Consider the following 18,386-nt stretch of genomic DNA (forward strand, 5'->3'; position numbering starts at 1 on the left):
GAATATGTTTGTAGTCAAATGTATTCACTTGGTAACTACACAGTTTTCTTCAACACGTCTATCTTCCAACAAGGTATAGCAAAAAGTCAACGTGCTTGATTGAATTTGAATGCTTGCAAAACAATAACCAGATTTGAGACCTCAGTGTTTATTGGTTGATGTATAAGTTTGCTGAAAGGGAAATAGGATTTTATAACCATGTGCTCAAATGATAACTTTGTGCACCCATATCGTATATTGCTGAGTTCCTAACATCCCAGGATGATTACCAGTATTCAAACAATTATGGTATTTATTATATTGGCTCTGAACCATATAATAAATGTTTACACAGATTCAAAGTGCAGTTTTATTACTCTGGAAAATTCTTCTCTTAAACACTGTAGGATACTGTTCTTGGAGCCAGGGTCAAATCAGCTTTTTTTTTTTTTTGCACATACTTTGTTTCTTTTGTGGGTATCGTATTATATATTTTTATATTTACTTAGGAGGTTTTAGCAATTATGCAAATAAAACTTGAGATCTATGAGACAAAAGTATTTTTAATCTTTGACATAAAAATTACTGCACTCAGACTTGACAAAAAAAAAGATTCAATTTATTCACAGTCAAAAAATTCTTCATTAAAAAACTGATTTTTTTCATATAAACAACTTGTAATATTTACTAAACATCTGCCAAATTTTGTGAATATACACATACTGTATTAAACATTATAGTATGAAAACCATAACAAGCACAAAATGGTTACGAAGTCAGTCCCTGGGACTGAACCTGTAGTGAAAGGGTTAAATAGCTGTGAAAAATACATGAACATAACAGCATACTTGTTATTAAAATTTGTGAAAATTCTGTCATTTAAAGAGGAGTGAGTGAACTTGAATGAAGTCTTATTACATTAGTTATTCATTAGAATGATTCAGATTTGTAGTAGACATTGGTTTATTATGCATGAAGCTCTAGTAGTCCATGGAAAGTTGTTAATAGTCTACTGCATATTATGCATCACTACATAATATTAATTTTGGATAAAATTATCTACTAAATTGTATCAATACTTAGAACAAAATTTAATGAATTCGATAAAGCCTTAAAGTAATGTTTGTGTTCTGTGGCATAATAACAAACCTTTGTAACACTCTTATAATAACTACCATATATAAATATGTTCATTATTGTTGGTTATATTGAGTATGTGTGTTGTGTTGATGGAAATTTACTTTATGGATTTCTACTTTGGAAACAGTTTCTAATCAGATATGCTTCTTTTTCGAAATTATCTGACAGTGCCTGGCATGCTCGCCGCATGAAGCTGGACCAATGTTTAGAACTTCAGCTTTTCTACCGAGATTGTGAACAAGCTGAGAATTGGATGGCTAGTCGAGAAGCCTTCCTCAGCTCAGATGATATGGGTGGTGATAATGTAGAGGCCCTCATTAAGAAACATGAAGATTTTGATAAAGCTATCCAAGCTCAAGAGGAAAAGATCACAGCTTTAGCTCAGATGGCAGATCAGCTGGTGGCTGGTGACCATTATGATTCTGATGCTATCAAAGATAAAAAGGAACAGGTGTTGGACAGGTATTAAACACTTATTACATGTTTTTTGAAAGGTGTATTTATTTATTCAATTTTAATTTGGAATGTGAAAAGTATGGTTGGTTTTAAGTATTTTAAATTAGTATAGCTATTTTCATGAGTTATTGAGTCAAATATTATTGTTACTAACTATTCATTAACTTTATATGTGTATCAGATAATGTTTTTATCAATGAGTCAATTGGTTTTTAATATAATTTTTAAATGTATATTTACTGGGTTATAATTATTGGATTCCCATAGATGGCACCACTTAAAGGAAGCCTTGATTGAAAAAAGATCCAAATTGGGAGAGTCTCAAACTCTTCAGCAGTTTAGCAGAGATGCTGACGAAATTGAGAACTGGATTGGAGAGAAACTCCAGATGGTGATGGATGAATCTTATAAGGATCCTGCTAACATTCAGGCATGACCATTTTTCTCATCTGTAACACACACACACACACACACACACACACACACACACACACATATATGTTTCTTACATTCCATCAATTGTTGCTTTTATGGATGTGACGTGATATTCTATTGTAAGAATATTTTTGTCTTTCTTACCTTTTCATTTTCAGCCAAACAAAAGCCATGGTACTACCTATTAAGTTTACCATTACATCTCTTGTTTGTTTTTGTAGTTATGTTTAAATATAAATTCCAAGATACTTCATGTTTTGTTCTTTTTTGATTGGTTACGTCTTGCTGTGTGAATGTAAATATTCTCTTTCAGACCAATTTTTGCCTTTTTGTTCAGTTCAGTTCCATTATTTTAAAGAGGAAATTGTTAAATTTTTAAAGAATGAACACATTTATAAACATTTAACTTTTAAATTTTTAGAGCAAACATCAAAAACATCAAGCTTTTGAAGCTGAACTTGCAGCCAATGCTGAGAGGATCCAGTCTGTTTTGGGAATGGGACAGAACTTGATTGACAAACATCGTTGTGCTGACTCTGAGGATGCTGTCAAGGCACGACTTGTTTCTATTGCCGATCAGTGGGAGTATCTGACCCAGAAATCATCAGAGAAAAGTATGAAGCTAAAGGAGGCAAACAAACAAAGAACCTTCAATGCTGCTGTCAAGGATATTGATTTTTGGCTGGGAGAGGTATATATATTTAATAACTTTAATTTATCTTTTCTTTGTAACATGAAACTAATGAGTAGGAAAACCTAAACTGCAGTTCATATAGTGGTAACTACTAAAAGACTTGTATGTGAGTATATTATAGTTAAGAAAGGTATTTTAAACAGGAGTATCTTTAAAAAATTTAAAAATATTGGGTTAGAAAGATGTAATATTTGTGTTTTTAAATTCATGGGAAGCTTAAGTCGTTTCTACTAAAGAGGAACTTTCGAGGTGATTATTCTTTGTTTTGTACTTCTGGGGGATATTTGCATATTGTTTTAGTTAGCATTAAAAACTTGGAGCTATTAATGTGGAGGTTGTATCAGTATGGTAATTCTTTCCAAGTACGTGCTTAAACTTTAATACAACACACACAAAAAATATCTGATTTGCTTACAAAATCACACACTTATCTTTTACTGGTTTGTAATCATCTGTCAATAAAACTTAAAATATGGTTCTGCCACTATCAATTTAATATGTGGGACCCCCCTCAAAAATGGATGAACATTTTTTATTTGTGAAAGATAACCAAAAATTATATAAAAATTACAAATATTCTGAGATTTTTTTTTATAAGTATCAGTAATTTTGTACAATTGTAAATGGATTTTGATTTTTTTCTTATGGATAAGTGTAATCATGAAACTTTAATTTTGAATTTGTATCAGAAACAAAAGTTAAGATGAAATGACATAGTGTATTTAAAATTTAGCAGTTAAAATTAAGTTAGACTTAGATCTGAAAATGTGTGTTATACAGTACTTCGGTAAATGTCTTATGTATTCATGAAAATATAGTAGTATAAAATTAATACAAGTTTAATTTGCCCATATTGACCTGATAAAGTATGCACATTCCAGAGAAGCTTTGATTCAAAAAAAAGTATCTAGGTACCATAAAGAAATGAAAAATAAACAATGTACATTGTTGAAGTGTGTGTGAACACACATACGTACATACATACATACATACATACATGCAACTTTTTTTTTTCTTTAAAGGAAAATGTTTATATTTTTCATCAGTATTTTGGTGACTTAGGGAAAAATGTTCAGTTATTTAAGCATCTATTCAATATAATACCTATGTAAGCAAGCCTAGCAATAAATGTACTAACTTATAGATAGTTATTGTATTGAATGCTGTTTGAATAATGGGATCATTTTTTCTGAACTCTCATGATGCTGAACTGTATAGTTGTTCATGTGCTGGTAGAAATAAATTGTTGGTAATTTCAAAACAATTTCATGTATGTATATAACTTTGAGAAGCATTTAAAACTGTGTATTTTTTCAAGGTTGAATCATTGTTAAAATCAGAAGATTCAGGTAAAGACTTAGCCTCTGTTCAGAACTTGATAAAAAAACATCAACTTGTCGAAGCTGATATCACTGCTCATGAAGATCGTATCAAGGACATGAACAGCCTAGCTGACAGCCTGATCGAGTCTGAGCAGTTTGATGCAGCAGCTGTGCAAGAAAAGCGGAACTCCATCAATGAGCGATATGAACGAGTAAAGACCCTTGCAGCATATCGGCGGTCTCGACTGAATGAAGCCAACACGCTACATCAATTCTTCAGAGATATTGCTGATGAAGAATCTTGGATTAAGTAAAGCACAGTTCATGTTGTATTACACCTTCTACTTTCATAGTTATTAATTGTAGATTGTGGGCTGAAGTTTTAGATTAAAATTTAAGAACCATAAATTTTATAGCATAGTTTATGAAACATAAAATTAAAGGCTCAGTTTAATAACTATTCTTTAATGTAAATAAATGTAAACATTTAGGTATGAATTTATAAATGTTGAAATTCCTATCATTTGTTGTATGTTGGTACTATAGCCAGTTCAAAATATGTAAAATAATACCTTAAAGTTATAATATTGTGCTGATGTTTTTTAAAAGCTATCTTACTGTGTTTAACATTGTAGAGAGAAAAAACTTTTGGTCAGCTCAGATGATTATGGCAGAGATTTAACTGGAGTACAGAATCTAAAAAAAAAACATAAACGACTAGAGGCTGAATTGGCATCGCATGAACCTGCAATTCAGGCTGTCCAGGAAGCTGGTCACACATTGATGGCAGAATCAAATCTTGGGGTACCAGAGATAGAACAGCGGCTTCAAGCACTTGAATTGGCCTGGCATGAACTCAAGCAGGTAACTTGAATACTAGGAATATCTACTGACAAATTTTCCAAGACTGGACTTGCACCAGTTTAACTTGTTTACCATGTTACTGTTTAAAATGCATGTTTATATACTGATTTTAGATGTTGTTGTAGATAGCTTTTGACTTCCCATTAAGTATAATAGTTTAGCAAAGTATAGGTACTTTATTACAAGGAAAATTTGTATTAAGAATATAAAAGTTATCTTTCATGTGAAAGTAAACCTGTTATTAGTATGTAATATTCTGTAGTCAAGAATATACCAATATCAAGATTGTATTTTTTAGCCTCAGCATAGTGTCTCGTATAATGGCTCTTAGTTTTTCAAGTACAAACTTTTACCTCATTGCTCCATCATCTCTTGACTGATTTGAGATCTAACTACAATTTTGGACACAGGAGATTAAATCTTTTTGGTTGACGTATTTGACCACGCCCAAGGTCTCATAGATTAATTTACTCTAATCCCCTCTAAAAGAATTTCAAATGCCATGGCTATTGAGGATTCCCACTTGTTTGTAAATGACTTATTTTTGTTGATTCTTATATAGTTTTTAACCTTTTACAAGTGTTTTATTGGCTAGCTAAATAGTTTATTTCATTGCTGTAACACAGATGTCTGAAGATCGAGGCCACAAGCTAGATCAGTCTCTGATCTACCAACAGTTCTTGGCAAAGTTGGAAGAAGAGGAAGCTTGGATTTCAGAAAAGCAACAGTTGCTATCTGTAGAAGATTATGGTGACACTATGGCTGCAGTTCAGGTTTGACTTGTATTTTGTCTTTCATTGTATCTCCTGAACAGAACTAGTATTCAGGTTGACCCACAACAGTGTAAACAATTTGTTGAAATAATTTTAATATATTTTGTGTAGTATCGATGGTGAATTGTTTTTGAGTTAAATTACTTTAATGCAAAATGTGTAATGAAGGTATTTAATAATTGAACATTAGCAAATTGTGTGCTTGTTTTATTTAAGTACTTGAGAGGTGAACATTTAGCTAATGTATGTCCATATAACAATCATCAGTGTGTTTATGAAGACTTTAATACAAGTTTAATACCAGAACATTTTAATAAATCAAGTTTAAGAAATTAGTATTTAATATATACCTAGGAGCTTGAGGTGTTGACGTTTTGTTTTTAGGGTCTGATCAAGAAGCATGAAGCATTTGAATCAGACTTTGCTGTACACCGTGAACGATGTGCAGATATTGCCCAGTCAGGTGAACAACTGGTTGCTGTTGGGAATCACCACTCTGAAAGCATCAATCAGCGTCTTCAGCAGCTCCAGAACCGCCTACAATCCTTGGAAAACAGTGCCATTAATCGTAAGAACAAACTGAAAGACAACTCTGCTTACTTACAGTTCATGTGGAAGGCTGATGTTGTGGAGAGCTGGATAGGTATGTTATTTATTCTGTGCAGGAACTAAATAGTGTGATATATTGTTGGATTGTGATATAGGGCAGCTATTTGGCATGTGATTGTTTAAATTGCAAGTTGGTTCCAGTAGATTTTATGAAGTATGACCTTTTATTTAAATTTATTTTGAAAGTGTTGTGGTTGATGTTGCAAGTATGATTGTGCTTTAGGTTTTTGACCCCACATAGCTTATGAAGAACTGCTTTTTTATCTAGGATGTGTATTAATCTAAACTAGTTTGTCTGTAATTTTGCGTGACTGGTTAGAATGTTTTATAACACACAGGTTTAGTTTTATTTGGAGCATTAGGTATCATTTACAGGATGTGTTCACAATTTTCTATATATTAATACAGTTTCCAGTACTGCAGAGTTAGTAATTACAGGAAATTGTATTAAATTTAATGCAGTAATGTCATCTTTATAATTTTGTCTTTACATTTAGCTGACAAAGAAGTTCACATAAAATCAGATGACTATGGACGTGATCTTTCATCTGTGCAAACTCTGTTAACCAAACAGGTGGGAACAACAATTACACTACCAGCTCTAATAATTTATAAGCCACTGTTTTATGTAGTTATATTTCTCAGTTTGACTTAAGACCAATTCAGGAACAGACTTGATAAATACTTAGATATATTGAGAAAACATTTTAAAAAAATTGAGAAATCTGTCTAACCTTTTATGTAATTTAAATCTGTTTGAAAAGTAAATAACATTTGGAAAGCAAACTTAATGATGATCATTTTTTTTAATTGATTCATGGACTACAGTCATAAAAAGCAAGATGAATATTGTTCCTTAAGATTTGGTTTTCATGATTGTACTTATCAGAACTTTAATGTCTTTTTAAAAATAAATGGATATATATATATGAAGTAATTGAACAATTTTTCACAACAAAATTTTGTAATTTTGATGTATAATTGCTAAAATATTTAGTGTTACAAGTTTAAATTTTCAGTTATTGAAAGTACATTTTTTATTTTATATATGATAATGCTGTCAATAAAATCTTTTACATCCATTCAAAACAGTTAAACTTAAGTGTCTCTGAAAGGTATTCTTTAAAACAAATTATTTCTTGTGAAACAATTCTCATGGACAAGTGAAGCACTTAAAAATTAGTGATTTTAAAATTTGGTTTCAACTTCCATACCTTTTTTGTCATGAAATGTTTTCAAAGTAATAGTCTTGTTATTTGTTTGACATGTGTTACATATTTGATTATTAATTCTTGGTACATGCATGCACATGCACACACACACACAGTACTAGTAAGTCAAAGATCAACAGAGATTTTTCAAAATGAAATAAAACTGAAATGATACATTTTTAAAATCTGGAGATCTTTAAAATGAGAGAATTATTGTTTTAAGTTATACACAAAATGGTTTTAAAAAAAATTGAGTTTGGAAAGTTATTTGTTTGATCACTTGACCATACAGGACACGTTTGATGCTGGTTTGTCAGCCTTTGAACAGGAAGGAATTCAGAATATTACTCAGCTCAAAGATCAGCTGATGACTGCTAGCCATGAACAGTATCATGCAATATTGAAACGTCATGATAATGTCATGCAACGGTTAGTAAACTTATAGTTCATTTTATTTTTTAATAAAGTCTACATGTATACATTACATGAAATTATGTATGGTAATGTTAAGTTAATTATTGCTGGTTTTGAAACATGCATCCATTGTTTGAATTTTTAGTCTTCCGTCTTGTTTTAAAATTCATGAACTTGAAACCCTAATGCAGAGAGTTCGGTGACTGAGATTATGAAACTACATTTTTATGGTAGCAGGTTACTAAGACTAAATACATATTTCATTGATGGGGGAAAAAAAATGTTTTGTATGTGTGACAGTCAACCTTCATATTTGGTATTTAAAAGTTTGACATTTTTCACAAAGTATTTTTCATTTGTAGTTGGAACAATCTCTTGGCAGCATCAGAAGCTCGGAAACAACGTCTCCTGAGAATGCAAGATCAATTTAAGCAGGTAAGAGAAATTTGTAAAAGTGTTTAATACTCTTGGAATATTTTAATAAAGAATCTTAAATTATTAAAAACAAATCATGGTTTTTAACATGCTCAGCTTAACATTGGCAAACACCAACTAAATATATAAAGGTTGTAAACAAACAATTTATTAACCCTTATCAGCACACTTGGGGTCCATATGGACTCCAACAACTTTCTTGGTTGTATATGTTATTACATGATCTTTACAAATTTATATCAATTCATATAGAAACCCTGGATCAATATGACACTACTGTTTTCAAAAGTATGTAGTTATAATCTGATATTTATCTGTGGTCCACGTCGACCTCGTACTATCATTGTCTATCACTGTACGTGCAGTTTGCCCAATTGCATACAAAACAATTTTCTAAACATTTATTTCACTATATATGCTGTTATAAAGGATAATCAAAGGATACAAAGTAGTACAGTATCATCTGGTCTGTTTGTTTATAACATCATTGTGGTAAGCATGTATGTGCATCTTATTCCTCAACAAGTGTTCTCTGTGATGATTGCTTATAATGCCCTATTTTATAGAAATCTTGTTTGATAACTGTCATAAATAACCTTGTTGGATTTTCAATCCATAACCTACTGTAAGGATGCATTTGTGTTGGAGTCTGGTTGGACCCAAGGCAGCAGTCAGGTCCAGGGCAACCCTCACTAACTGTGAGATAAGAGTTCGTTTTTTCCAGACGGAGTATCACACTCTTTTATCTCATGCATGGGCACAGTGTTAATCGTGAATAACGTGACTGTATTGTACAATTATTACACTTAGAACACTAGTATAAATACCTAATATTTACACTGCCTATTTTTTCCTGCTATATATAGGCATTAGGGATGGCTGGTTTAACCAAATATGAGCTGAGATTTCAAATGGTGGCAGGAAAACCTAAAACATCACATTATTCATGGAGCAGTGAAAGGGTTCAAAAGGGGGGGGGGGTATTTTAAGCAGTCAAAGAAAGACCACTGTGGGTAATGATCAGGTAAATTTTACTTTAAAAAAGGGGATTTAAGTATTCAAAGAAAAAACTACCAAGATTTTATGACTACGGCCAACTTTACATAAAATTGAGTTTTTTAAGCAGTCTTTCATGTTGCTGGGCATGGTCTAATGATTAACATGCTAGGCTGCAGATAACAAGATCCAAGCCATGAGTCTGTGAACATGATTCACACTTTCATGTGTGAGACATTATAACTGTGACAATCCCACCATTCACTTGAGAGTGCTTGTGTATCTAATGGAAGGTGCTAATTAGTTGCCCTCCTTCTGGTCAACAGTTCTAAATTAGAAAAAGCTATACCTGAACATTGGGATCTCAGACCTAACCATTTAGCCCATGTTTCACATAAGGCATCATCAGAATAAGAAATATACAGTAGTATTTCTCTGATAAATATGAATAAAACTTTCAATAACAGATTCAAATCCAAAACATGAAGGTTTAATTTGACCAAAATTGAATTTCCTTCAGTGAAATTGACTTAAATTATCCCCACTCTTTGTTTTTCGTGGGAAAAATAATTTGTGGATAATATGTATAAAATTATTATCAGATGAGCTAAAAATTGTAAGTAAATGTTAGAAGTCTGTTATGGCTCTCATATGTATCATGTTGTGTATAATATCAAGTAGAATTTTTGATACATTGAAGTAGCTTTTATGACTTCATGTACATTGAGTTTGTATTTTTATAGTATTTACAGATTTTCATTAAGTGGGAGATGTTTCACTGAATTACTTTTTCTTTTCCCCCTGTCTTTAATGTGCAATTTGATTACATATTACTGGTTGTTCATAATAATATTATTTGAAATTAAATTAATCACAATTAAGCCAAAGAGCTTTTGAAAAATCTTTCTTTAGAAGTGAATTGGAAAGTTCTTCCTTGTGACAGTGTTCAAAGTGTTAGGTTTATTGTTACTTGTGTATATTTGTTTGTTTGTTTTGAAAAGTTATCAATTGAAAATAAGGTTTAATAAACATTTTCATTCAAAAATGTGATATTCCGATTTGTAGTACAAGTTTCACTCAAGCTTTCTTTTTTAATGGTTTTTCCTTTATTTTCAGCTTCTTGTTAATTTATTATACAGGCATACTTGGAAAATGAATTCAGTAGCCCATAATTCATAGCTTATTCCTGCAAAACTGCACTCTTCAACTTGGAACTGTAGGTGTGCTATAGGAGTGGTGATCAAATCCCATTAGTTGGTAGTGGGCTCTGTTGTCTAGCTGCCACTTCATCTACTCTGTCAGCTCAAAATGAGTGACAGCTATGTGCAATAGTCCTTTGTGTAACCTTGTACAAAGGTTCTGAAATATACAAACAAGTAATCATATATATAGTAAGCTTCAAGACTCCTCAAGAAGGATTTTCAATAATTAGTATTTATGATGAAAGTTAATTTTAAATAAAATTAGCTACTTTAATGTTGTCTTTTTTCAGATTGAAGATCTCTTCTTGACATTTGCCAAGAAAGCTTCTTCTTTCAACAGCTGGTTTGAAAATGCTGAAGAAGATCTTACTGATCCTGTGCGTTGTAATTCTATTGAAGAAATCAAGGTATGGTTTAGCAGTTGAATTTTGTAGTTTTTGAACAAATGAAATATATGTCTGTATCTGGTTTTATTGTAATTAAACTATTCAAATATCTTAAATATTTAATTTGAAAAAGAATGTTAAAAAATTGAGTTTTCAATAAGATTAGAATTTAATAAAACTGTGCAAATGTTATTGTTTAAAGATTTATAACAGAGTGAACTTTTTTTTCAAGTGTAATTTTTAGGGAATATTTTATTTTAAATGAAATGTGGTTATCTTTTTTCATTTCTTTTTTAGGCCCTACGTGAAGCCCATGCTCAATTCCAAATATCACTAACCACAGCTCGTGCTGACTTTGAGACTTTAGCCCAACTGGACAGGCAGATAAAGAGTTTCAATGTTGGACCCAATCCGTACACCTGGTTTACCATGGAGACACTGGAGGACACTTGGAACAGTTTACAAACCATCATAATGGTATAGCTTCTTTGTACATGACACTGTAGAAGTTCTCAGTACGATCTTGTTATTGCCGAAAGATTAGGGAGGATCTCCTGTTCTTACTTTATATAACTAGTTGGATTTTAGTGCCATGTACAATTTTTCAGAAATATAAACTATACAATATTTCTTTATAGAAGTATTATACAATAAAAAAGCTAGCTTGAGACATTAGTTATTGTTTTTTAACTTGAAAGTTTAGCAAGGTATGAAAGAGCACAAGGTGTGAAACAAACTACAGAAAAATGAGCAAGTACAATTTTAATATTTGTAATAGTATTTTATTAATTTGTGTGTTAACCTTTCTATACCTGTGTTAAAAACAGTGTTGTAAAACCTGAGAAAATATCAAGTATTAGCTGAATGATGATCCTTCATTTTTAAAAACATGAAAAAAAAGATGAATTGTTTTCTCTTTCTGCTTTTCATACACGGTTTCATTCAGAGACTGTCTTGGAACCATTTTTTTTCTTACAAGAAAGAAACAATAAATTTGTATTTGTGCAGGAGGTTACAATTGTGGTAGTAATGTAAAAATTGTACATACAGTGCTGTAAAACTCACTGGAAGTAATCTGTATTGTATACATTCATGACTTGTGTTACAGATGGGGGATTTATTTATGATAGGTCACTAGGTACAACAGGGTTGTAGTTATGTTATTAAAAACTAATTTTCACTAGTTACAACAAGGTTGTAGTTATGTTATTAAAAACTAATTTTCACTAGTTACAACAGTGTTGTAATTATGTTATTAAAAACTAATTTGCTTGATGTGTTTCATGGGTTTGTGTAAAACTTTATTGTCTATGCATTCTAAACTAAGAGTATGAAAAATGTTATCATTGGTTTTGCTAACTTAACCTGTTTTAATATAGGAACGAGATAATGAACTATCCAAAGAAGCTTTGCGTCAGGAAGAAAATGATCAACTCAGGAAGGAATTTGCTAGGCATGCAAATGCTTTCCACGAAATGCTAACAGACATAAGGTATGGCAATAAAATCCATATGATAAAAATTTAAAGTTTCTGTTAAAAGTTAATGTTATCAATTTGATTTGAGGTTTCAGACTGAACTTACATTTATTCTGACAGCAATATCCAAGAGTGCTGCAGATTTCTTGGTTGACGGATTTTAGATATTGAATAGTCCAAATTTTATTTGTGAGTGAAATACATAAATCTAATATGGAACGTTTTCCTGGATAAATCAGGTGAAATACAACATTTTAATACATTTTCTCAATATAGTGTTGTTGTTATTAAGCAATATTCAGGTACTTTTAATAATATATGTCTGTTCACATCAGTTTTTAGCTAAGATTAAAATGTTATATAAATTGCTTTTAAGTTAACAATATTATACTTTTTCATAGAAACAGTGAGCAAGTAATTAAATAATAGTAAATAAATAGCAATAATAAATAAATAAAAAGTGTTCAGTAGTTTACGGTTGATGAACTTGATCTAGTTCACACCAAAACACTTGTCATTCAAGTAATTGATGTATAAATAGTTTATCGACCACTACTATGTTTTTCGTTTCCCAGCCAGCCTCATTAGCCCTGGTACTAGGCAGAAGGCATTGTTGGCACTGGAAAAACCAGATATTATTGTGGTTGGCATATTATTATATATATATATACTTCTTTCCTTACACTTAAGTTCTTATAATTTTAGTTTATATTAAAGAACAGTTTGAGTTACGTGTAATGAATTTTGTTGATAGTTATGATGATTTTGTAAATGATTTTCAGAAAATTCCTTAACTTTCTATGAATATGTTTTCAGCTATTTTATTAGTTTTGTTCAACTAAAAATATCATTTTCCCTGCTGGTATGACTAAAACCTTGCTCTAATAATATTTCAGCCTAAATCCATAGGTGGTGTTTCAATTTTTTGACAGTTACATTTTATTATTATTATTGTCAATTAATATTAAAATATTTTGTAGTTTATTATATTAAAAAAGCTTGCCTGAGCAAGCCTTTAATAAAATTTTGTCTAATATGTTTTTGTCTTGTACCTGTTATTGTTCCTGCTCGTTGCTGTTTCATCATTCCTGTTGCTGTACAAACGTCACTGCTTCTTCAACACCATCACCATTTTGCACTGAACAAATAAACTGCACACAGAATGTGGTTACTTGATGGGTTAATATCTTTTTTGTTTTTCTAAGTTTCTGGTCTTTTTTAAAATTTAATGTATCTTTTTTACAGTTTGGATATTTTCTTATTTTATGAGCAGTGTTGTGTCACTTTTGTAATGTTAAACCTTGGAATTAAATGAGATCTAATTGGTATTTACAGTTTTTCATTCTTTTATCTATAAGGTTTTTAGCTGGTCTCATAACGTGGTTATGGGAAAATGGTTGCTATCTGCTGTGTTTAACAGTTTACCATTTTACTGTGAATTGCATGAGTCTTTCCTAATTGGTTTTGTACATGTATCTTTAATGCATGCTGGTTTCTTATGTTTACTCTGTTATCTTGTGAATGAAGAATTTTATTCTTGGTTTTCTTGCTTGTTTTTAAAATGTAGACTATTTCCTAACGTTATTCTTTCTTCTTGGTGAAGGTGAATTTGTTTTCTTGGAAATAAGTTTTGATTTTGGTGATTTGATGATACATAATTAGTGTCATTGTGCTACAGCTCTTAATGTATAATCTGTAATTGGTGGTTGGAAAGTTTTGAATTAATCTTTTGATTTCTGAAACTGATAGCTTAGTTTGATGATGTTTATTGAAGTGCATTTGATTGACATAACCAACAAACATTTGAAGGCATGGTGAATGTTTATGGCACCTGAGCATGAGAAATTTAGAAAAAAAATGTTTTTGAGAAGCAGAAAATTCTCTTTTTAATGCATTTTCTTAAATTTTGTAAGTTATAAAAGAGTACACAATATAAGTAAATAAGTCACTTCAGTGATGCTTAAATTTACATGTTTGAGATCTTTATTGCATGAGTTGTATGGCATGTACACCAAACAACTGATCATGGAATAAAAATGGAATTGTTTTACTGTTGTATTTTGCATTTTATTTTAAAACATGATCTCAGTTTCTAGTGCTGTTTATTTGAAATAAATTCTTAAAATTTCAATGTCTTACGAAACAATTAATACCTGATCTTTTATTTGGTTTAACATATTGTTTCCTGATAAACAGATTATACATATTAAACTAACTGAATATTTTCTTGTAAAGATCATCAATGATGGAAGGGTCTGGCACATTGGAAGCTCAGCTTGAAGCAACAAGGGTGAGGAAAGAATTTAGAATGCTGTTAGGAGCAAATAGTAAATTTTTAATATCAAAACTTGTATGTGGTTTTCTGTATGAACCAGTTGAAGGCTGATACTTTTACTGCTTATAAAAATGATTATGCATGAGTGATTGTAGAATAGTTTAACGTAGAATGTAGAATATCAAGTAAAAGTACCGAGGCATATTAAATGACATTTCCTGGGAAACTGCATAATCAATAGATCATCTACAATGGAATTTCCCAAGTGAAAGATTGGCTAATAAAATCAAATTACAGAAAGTTGGGTGCTGTGAATGTACATTGATGTAGGATCAATTGATACATTTCTGGATGACTTCAAGAGTCAAGTTAATATGAAAAGACACCCCTCCCTCCTACAAACACACAGTGATGTCGGAATTTGCTCTCTTTTTTTATTTAGTTTTAATAATGACCATAGTATGTTTACCCACAGCTAATTCAAATTGTAAAACAGTATTGCAAATCAAATACTGTTGTTTAATATTGCCAATTTCTGTCGTGAAGGTTTGAATGTTTCTTGACCATATCTTTAATGATATGCTGTTAAAGAGTTTCCTTTTAGGGCTGTTTAAAGTCCTGTTAATTTTGCATTTATGTTTCAGAGCAAGGCAGCTGAGGTGCGAGCAAAACGGGAGGACCTGAAAAAGATAGAGGATCTTGGAGCTCAACTAGAAGAACACTTAATCTTAGATAACCGATACACAGAACACAGTACTGTTGGCTTGGCCCAGCAATGGGATCAGTTAAACCAATTAGGCATGCGAATGCAACATAATCTGGAGCAGCAGATACAAGCACGGTAAGTTTTAAGACATGAGACAAAGCATAAAAAAATCTTCCTAATTGGATTCCCAGCAAACCTAACTTTTTCCATTATTAACTGAAGATATTTATAAATGTGAACACAACTATGTTAAATATCCCCCCCTCTTTATCCATTTGTTAAATCTTTTTTTTTTCGTCGATATTTTTTAAATTTTTCAAAATTTTTCTTCTCGTGTATGAGGGTGTTTGAATTAATAGTAAATGTTATTTAACAAAGTTAGCATTTAAATGAAGACCAATGATTTATGGTCTCTATTTTTTATATTAAGTTTCCACACATTAACAAAATGTGCATAGAAAATCACCTAATAGTGTGAATTATTTAAAATAAACAAGGTAGCATAATTTTTGTTGCTTAGCTGTGTCTATGTTAGCCCCAACAACTGGTTTTGTTAGATTTTGAATATTTTTTTTCATGTGTTTAATTATTAAGACTTGTAGGTGAGGGCTTTTAACAACTTAAGCATCTGGGGTCATTTATTTTCTTTGTATATTAGATTTATGATGCTTGTATTTTGTAATGATTTCTAAGCTATATTTTTTTCTGTCCAGAAACCAGAGTGGTGTGTCTGAAGATGCACTTAAAGAGTTCAGCATGATGTTCAAGTAAGTATCACTTAATTGTTGATGAAAAAGTGCTAATTTTTTTGGACATTGGGCAAGGTATGTATATTCATACTGATTTTACGAAAATATTAATAAAGGAAACTACTATGCATGTTAATAATTCCAGCAATAATCAAGAAGGTGTTGAAATAAATTTAAAAATGGGTTTTTGACTACTGCAGCTGATGAGTTGTAAATTGACAAAAATGTATTATAATTTTATACTTCAAATTTATTTGTTAATCATTAACTACATTTGAAATGTCCAGTTGCTGGACATACAGAGAGAGAGAGAGAGTACAATAAACTATCCTAGAAAATAAAAAAATATATTTAAAGGTGCAGATACAAAAAGAGACATTGAATATAAACTTAAACTACCATAAATTTCTCACTTCAGACATTTTGACAAAGAGAAGTCGGGACGCCTGAACCACCAAGAGTTCAAGAGCTGCTTGAGAGCTTTAGGATATGACCTCCCTATGATGGAAGAGGGCGAAGTAGATCCAGAGTTTGAAACTATTCTGGATATCGTAGACCCCAACAGAGATGGGTATGTTTCCCTACAGGAATATATGGCCTTCATGATCTCTCGTGAGACAGAAAACGTTCGATCTAGCGAGGATATAGAGAATGCTTTTAGAGCCATCACCTCAGGTGAACGTTTGTATGTCACTGCTGATGAACTGTATGCTGTAAGTATTCTCCGTAATTTTATTTTACATTGACTTGATGATGACAAGATATATACAACTTAGATGAATAATAAAAGACATTAATTTTAAATATGATGTGATGTGCTTAATGAAAACTCGAGATCTTAGATCATAAGTGTAATTTTAGGCACTACAGGAATTGTTTTTAACTTCATTGAGATTCTTTCTACCCTGCTTCGTTTTTTGTCCTGTTGTTATTGTTGTTTTTTTATTTTTGTACTTAATTTGAAATGTAATATTTAGTGTGGTCCTGGTCTTCAACATGCTTCATTTAGTATATCATTTCATGTTATTAAACTGCATTCTTCAACACCATTCTTGTTTAACATCTTACTTCCAAATTAAATATTTTCATGATTTGTAAGTTGCTTTTGGCTTAACGACACTTATAAACCAATTAAAATACTCTATCATGCTTTAATTTGTTTTCTTTAGAACCTTACCAAGGAAATGGCAGACTACTGTGTGTCACGAATGAAGCCTTTTGTGGATCCAAAAACTGGCCGTAATGTTTCTGGGGCGTATGATTATGTTGACTTCACACGTACACTATTCCAAAATTAATCATTCTTTAAGATGGCTGCTCTATTTTTATTATTGTTTATAACTGTATTGGGATATCTCGTATTTCTATGTGTATTTGCTATACATTAACTTGTGAAGTAGTGGTTTTGCTTCTTCAGATTTTCGATGATCTATATATATATTGAGAATAGATTTATAGTATTTTTGGAAATGTATAATCTGATACAAAAAAGAAAAAAAGAGTTGATTCTTGTGAGATGATTTTTCTATTGGTGTTTTTTTTTTCATTAGTATAATCTTATTATGGGAACAGAATTTCATATTATTTTTGTGTAAACGTTTTGTGGAAGCTAATACTATAACAAGGCAGCTTATGATTGGGAGCACACACATTTTATTATTATGGGATCAATAAAGTTGCCTTCTTAAACATTGCTTTTCGTTTCTTTTTATTTCTTCAGCTTACAACGAAATATAGGTGCTGTGTGAAAGAAATGTACAACTTGATTAATTAGGTAATTACAGAAAGAATAGAACGAAATTTTATATGTAAATTTAAATACGGTCTACAAATATTACATAGAAAATTATTTTTTTACTTTATGTAAACAGGAGGAGACTTTAAGGATTATAGTTCGATCATATCGTTTTCTGTATAATAGGATGGCTTAAAGTATTTAAAACCTTTTTTGTTCGCTCGCTGGAGTTGTTATTTTAAAAGATATGCAAAACAAAGTTTTTCAGAGGGGAAAAACACGAGACGTATTAACTCTTTTCATAAGGTTTAATAGTATATCTAATAGTTAGTTACTTATGTTTCTGTGGTTCGGATGTAATACAAATGTAAAATTAACCTTGACTTGTTCACGGGATCGGCCAAATTGGCCGATTTCGTATCTCTGAATTTAATAAATTTATTTAGTTTAATGATAAGTTTATAGCTTGAAAATAATCTTTGTCATGAAATGAAAATATATATATATATATATATATATATATATATT

General features: G+C 31.0%; 1 protein-coding gene across 2 annotated transcripts in view; it reads left to right on the forward strand.

Moving 5' to 3' along the window:
* Positions 1 to 17,817, forward strand: part of LOC106460552 (spectrin alpha chain-like) — a 78,484-nt gene extending 60,667 nt beyond the window's left edge. Inside the window, exons 31-49 of one of the 2 annotated variants that reach the window (XM_013920267.2) lie at positions 1,288 to 1,581; positions 1,843 to 2,005; positions 2,432 to 2,701; positions 4,023 to 4,336; positions 4,662 to 4,890; positions 5,517 to 5,663; positions 6,048 to 6,306; positions 6,770 to 6,846; positions 7,776 to 7,912; positions 8,260 to 8,332; positions 10,821 to 10,937; positions 11,214 to 11,393; positions 12,296 to 12,408; positions 13,555 to 13,572; positions 14,629 to 14,683; positions 15,313 to 15,509; positions 16,088 to 16,141; positions 16,542 to 16,836; positions 17,293 to 17,817. In XM_013920267.2, the coding sequence (XP_013775721.1) occupies positions 1,288 to 1,581; positions 1,843 to 2,005; positions 2,432 to 2,701; positions 4,023 to 4,336; positions 4,662 to 4,890; positions 5,517 to 5,663; positions 6,048 to 6,306; positions 6,770 to 6,846; positions 7,776 to 7,912; positions 8,260 to 8,332; positions 10,821 to 10,937; positions 11,214 to 11,393; positions 12,296 to 12,408; positions 13,555 to 13,572; positions 14,629 to 14,683; positions 15,313 to 15,509; positions 16,088 to 16,141; positions 16,542 to 16,836; positions 17,293 to 17,421 (3,121 nt within the window). In that variant the 3' untranslated portion in view covers positions 17,422 to 17,817. The remainder of the gene's footprint in view (positions 1 to 1,287; positions 1,582 to 1,842; positions 2,006 to 2,431; positions 2,702 to 4,022; positions 4,337 to 4,661; positions 4,891 to 5,516; positions 5,664 to 6,047; positions 6,307 to 6,769; positions 6,847 to 7,775; positions 7,913 to 8,259; positions 8,333 to 10,820; positions 10,938 to 11,213; positions 11,394 to 12,295; positions 12,409 to 13,554; positions 13,573 to 14,628; positions 14,684 to 15,312; positions 15,510 to 16,087; positions 16,142 to 16,541; positions 16,837 to 17,292) is intronic. The other variant, XM_013920268.2, reaches the window with a different exon arrangement.
* Positions 17,818 to 18,386: the final 569 nt, after the last annotated feature.

Source organism: Limulus polyphemus, unplaced genomic scaffold, assembly GCF_000517525.1.
Source record: "Limulus polyphemus unplaced genomic scaffold, Limulus_polyphemus-2.1.2 Scaffold793, whole genome shotgun sequence".
NCBI classification, from domain to species: Eukaryota; Metazoa; Arthropoda; class Merostomata; order Xiphosura; family Limulidae; genus Limulus; species Limulus polyphemus.